The sequence below is a fragment of the Gavialis gangeticus genome, unplaced genomic scaffold (assembly GCF_001723915.1).
Source record: "Gavialis gangeticus isolate Ggan-Ray unplaced genomic scaffold, GavGan_comp1, whole genome shotgun sequence".
In the NCBI taxonomy this organism is placed as follows: Eukaryota; Metazoa; Chordata; order Crocodylia; family Gavialidae; genus Gavialis; species Gavialis gangeticus.
This window is the reverse complement of record NW_017729031.1, coordinates 52,032,711-52,037,737: the sequence shown is the minus strand read 5'-3', so window position 1 is coordinate 52,037,737 and position 5,027 is coordinate 52,032,711. Positions and strand designations below refer to the sequence as shown.

Genomic DNA, 5,027 nt, shown 5'->3' with positions numbered 1-5,027 from the left:
CAAACTGGATCATTTCATGATCACTGTCCCCTAGCCTCCCTTGTACTAGCACATCCCCCACCAGGTCGTCCCCAGAAGCTAACACCAGATCCAGTATGGCGTTTTCCCTAGTGGGGACGAGTACCTCCTGCATGAGGTGTAGGTCCTGTATGCACGTCAGGAACCTTCGTGAGTGCCTAGACCTGGCTGACTGCTCCTCCCAGTTGATGTCAGGGTAGTTCATATCCCCCATGACCACAACATCCTTTGCATGCACGGCCTCCCTCAGCTGCCTGGAGAATTCGAGATCCAGCTCTTCCTCCTGATGTGGTGGCCTGTAGTAAACCCCTACCACCAGATCCCTCTCCCCCCGCCCTCCTTGAAGTTTGACCCACAGGGTCTCAGTTAAGCTTTCCTCTGGTCCCATTTGGAAGGTAGAACTGAGACTGAAGTGTTCTCAAGCAGAAGTAGTGCAAAGTAGCTAGTACTCTGTAGATGCACTCCTGGTTTATCTTACATAACTGCCTCATCTACTTGAACCCTTATTTAGATTATCCAATTAACAAAACTAAGGGAATCAAGCCTCTGTTTTGAGCTCATGCACTATTTAGTTTAACTTAGGAACACATTGGAAGATGCGAGCACAATTGAGAAGGATCTTGACAGACTGGAAATTTGGGCTAGAGCTAACAGGATGAAGTTCAATGCAAACAAATGTAAGGTGCTACACCTTAGAAGGAATAATCAAAAACACAAATATAAAATGGGTGACACTTGGCTGGCTGGCAGCACTCTGGAGCAGGCTTGGGACTCTGGTAGATCACAGACTCAATATGAGTCTGCAGTGTGATGCAGCAGTATAAAAGCTGAATGCAGTTTTGGGACACATCAATAGAAGCAATTAGGTGCAAGACATGGGAGGCAATAGTGTCTTTCTACTTGGCACTGCTTAGGCATCATCTGGAGTACTCTGTGCAGTTCTGGGGTTCATATTTAAAAAGGACATGTAGAAGTTACAGAGGGTCCAGAGGTGGTCAGCAAAGATGATCAAGGGCTTGGAAAACACATCATATGGGGAGAGGCTGAAGGAGGTAGGCATATTCAGCTTGAAAAAAAGGCTCTTAAGAAGGGATATGATAGCAGTCTTCAAATACCTGAAGGGCTGCCATAGAGAAGGAAAGCACCTTTTCTCTATTACTGCAGAGAGGAAGACATGGATCAAAGATTTGAAGTTGCAGCAAAGTAAGCTTAGATTGGATATCCGAAAAAACTTCTTCACTGTTTGAACAATGTGGCAGTGGAATGGACTGCTGAGGGAAGTTGTGCGGTCTCCATTGCTGGCAGTGTTCAAGAAGATGTTGGACAGTCACTGGGGAGGGATGATCTAGGCATAGCTATGTCTATGTTCTACCATGGCTATTTCCCATTCTTTTAGGCTTTGCTGGTTGCCCTCTCCCCCACTTTCTACTAAATGTATCAGAGTGTTTTTAAGCTTTCTTTAGAGGCATTAGGTGTTAGCAATAGCCAGAACTGGGGATTTTGACTGAGGTGTTCCAATGCTCCTGCTGGGACCAAAGCCAGAGGTCCTTGCCTGGAGGGCCCCTCCACTCAGGGTCAGACCAATTGCCATATTCAGGGTCAGGAAGAAACTTTACCCCATGGTCAAACTGGTATGGACTGTGGGGGGTTTTGCCTTCTTCTGTATCCAGGGGCATGGCATAGATTGGCAAATTTTCATAGAAGCAAGGCAAGGCTATGGTTCCCCAGCTTTACCTGTGGCAGGTTAGGGTGTTAGGCCTGTGTCATGTCAGGGTCGACAGTAGTCTTATGTAGAGTTTAGATTATGGATTATATAGGATGGTTTGGATAGGGATGGTCCTGCCTCAGGCAGGAGGTTGGATTAGATGACCTTTGGAAATCCCTTCCAGCCCTACTTTTTCAAGGTTTTATAACATGTATTATTTCATCACAATTAATATAGTTATACCTTAGGCTGTCATTAAATCCTTCCAGCCCATACTTGGAAGGAAAATAGCCACCTCCATTCACTGCCAGACGACCGCCAACGCTGGATATGTTGACTATCCTCCCTTTAGCTTTTTTAACTAAGGGAAGCATGTTTAATGTAACATTTATAAGGCCAATTAAATTAACTTCAATTGGTGCTCTGAAATGTTCAATCTTCAACCAGTCTGTAGGACCTGTTGGTCCCATGATCCCAGCATTGTTGATAAGCCCCCAAAGACCTGCATAGGAACAAAAAATAAAAGGAGTGAATTATGAAGTAAATTTTTATCTGTAAAGATAAGCCAAGTGTGCTGAGAACCAAATGAAAAAGCATTCATATATGAGCTGTCTTCATAGTTCCTATAGCCTACATAATTTTTCTTGCACATCACTGCCACACTTTGCATTTCACTTCAATTAAATTTTCTTACTTTGGCTCTTAAAAGTGAGTAAGTTGGATGTTGGACATCGCAGACGATTGAAAGTTGCAAGAGGAGGAAGTATATCAGGGAATAACAACCAGGGAGCTGAAATATCTTTAATGAAAGTAAGAGTAAAATATCCTGAATATCAGGGAGAGATGAAGAAGTTTGTTTAATATAAGAATGGAACCAAAACATAATTCAATCTGTCTGAAAGATGTGAAGCATATTAATATCAGGGTTTTTTTATTCACTGCTAGTATAGTTGTAGCACGAGGATTGGAAATCCTAATTGTCATAGTCTCAAAAGTAGATCCTGATGATTTTTTTTTTTTTGACAAATAGAGAATTCACTGAAAAATAAGGGTTTCATGATGGTGGCAATGTGGGAGGGGTGATCTAAAACTGTTGGCAAGAGTTTTGATACCCTAAAAATGAAGGGAGAACTGAAAATGTTGAAATATTCAATGGAGACACTTTAATTGAATTAAATATTTCATTTTTGGAAATGCCAAAGTCCTTTGACCTTTTCCAAAAATAAATGGTTGACTTTTGATTTTGAAATGACATTTTATTTATTTTTTAAATTTTTAAGCTAAAAATTGACCTGAATTTTATTTCAGGTTAAATCAAGCATTTCTGATTGACCCAAAATAAGTTTCTATACACACACCCACACATATAAATTGTCTTTGTTCTGTAGAAGTACTCCTTCCAACCCTTAGTTAAACTAGACTAAAACCCTTGATTAGATTAATAAATTAACAATAAATTAGGCAATCATACCTCTGCTGTGAGCTGACACATTAGACTATCATCCTTAAAGAAATGTTTTATTCCATTACAATTAACATTATTATATCTTAAACTATCATTAAATTCTTCTACCCTGAATCAGGTTTGTTAAATCCTTCTTCTTCACATGCAAGGTTTCCTAGTTCTAAGGGTTAGATTCATCTCTTAATGAACTTTACTCCACCAGTAGTCCAATTGAAATTAATACAATTACTCAATTAACATGAGTAAACCATATCAGAATCTTGCTCTATGCAAATCACAAGTGTATGATTATTACAAGACTGACATAAACAAAGGAAGTATTGTTTCATGACTGGGTAAATAACAGGTGGTTAACACACAAATGAACAGTTTGTTCCATGACATTTGTTTCTTTTTCTATTTGAAAATGGTCCACAGTCAGACCATAATTTTCTAAAATATACTTGCTATTCAAAATTACTTACTAAATAATTGCTAGTTTGTCAGTGGTTTGGGAGCAGCTCTTTATGATTATTTGCTATGCAAAATGAAATTTGGTTAATCCTATACAGGTTCAGTTTTTGTTTCTGTTTTCTTATCAGGCACTTCATCCTGAGAGTAATAAGAACTCTGGTACTAATTCCCTTATGCATGCATGTAAGCACGTGCTTAATTTTAAGTACAAGAACTGTTCCATGAAAGTCAATGGAACTAGATTTCTATTGTGCATATATGCATTCGCAAATTCACTTTTCAAGAACCTTCCCCCAAAAGTACCTAGAGTTAGTTGTACACACAGTTCTTCCCAGGGAACTCTTCCACTAGAATATTTGTGAAAAGAAGCACAAACACAGTAAAAAAACATTAATACATTCTTCAAATCGTGATCTTTCGAAATGTTTATCGATTGACATTAAACACTTCACAGTTGTTTTGTCACTCACCTTCTGACCCAACTTCAGCTTTTACCCTCTCAGCAACCTTCTTCACGTTGTCTGAGTCTGTCACATCCAGCTGCAGTGTTTGGAGCCTCTCTGAGGATGCTGCTTTTAGCTCTTCTGCTCCTGTTTCAGTCAGACAACTGGCAAGAACTCGGAATCCTTTCTTATCAAAAGTCCTTGCTGCTAGATTTCCAAATCCTGTGTCACATCCAGTGATGAATATATATTTGCCTGTTAGATTTGTAATCTTTGACCCGTCTCTTTCTCTCCAAACCCACCACCAATAACAGATGGCTAGGATGGCTATTATGTAGAAAAACATTTTTAGTAAAGATGTCAGGACACTTTGCTCCTGAAATAAAAAGGAACAATGAAAAGAGGTTTTTCTGTCTTTTTTTTTTTTTAGTTAATTCAAACAGCTCTGTTCTAAGGAGTGCCCAAAACCTTGCTGAGGTTGTCTTGTAAGGGCCCTAAACTGTCACACGCACACCATAATGGTGGCATCGATGCGCGAGGCACCAAGATGGCGAGCCCCGCCCTTCTTCCCCGCAACCATCACAAAAGGGTAAAACAAACGCTGCCATACCACTACTTTCGTTATTAGAGCATCACCAATATAGGTGAGGTCAGCTAGTCTGTAACGCCAAACCCTGAGAGGTGATAGGTGACACAGCACCCTGAGAGGTGATAGGTGAAAACAGCCAGCTCACCATTGAGCGCATCACCTGAGTGATATAAGGGAGCGCACAGCCGTACCCAGGCGAGGTCGTTCATCACCCGCTTCGATTATCACAAGGGACCCTAGCCTGATCACCTAGATTCCGCCTCCCATTCGCAATTAGCAACCGCCGAACGCCGCTTCATTGCCGGCCCGACATGATTAGCAGTATACTTCTCTGCATCTCGTTTCTCTCCTCAA

General features: G+C 40.7%; 1 protein-coding gene across 1 annotated transcript in view; it reads right to left on the bottom strand.

Annotated features, from left to right (window-relative positions):
- The window catches only part of DHRS9 (dehydrogenase/reductase 9), a 19,823-nt gene that overhangs the window by 4,973 nt on the left and 9,823 nt on the right, over positions 1-5,027 (bottom strand). Inside the window, exons 2-3 of the mRNA XM_019522759.1 lie at positions 4,112-4,460; positions 1,967-2,225 (exon numbers count right to left, since the gene is read on the bottom strand). Of these exons, the coding sequence (XP_019378304.1) occupies positions 1,967-2,225; positions 4,112-4,430 (578 nt within the window). The 5' untranslated portion in view covers positions 4,431-4,460. The remainder of the gene's footprint in view (positions 1-1,966; positions 2,226-4,111; positions 4,461-5,027) is intronic.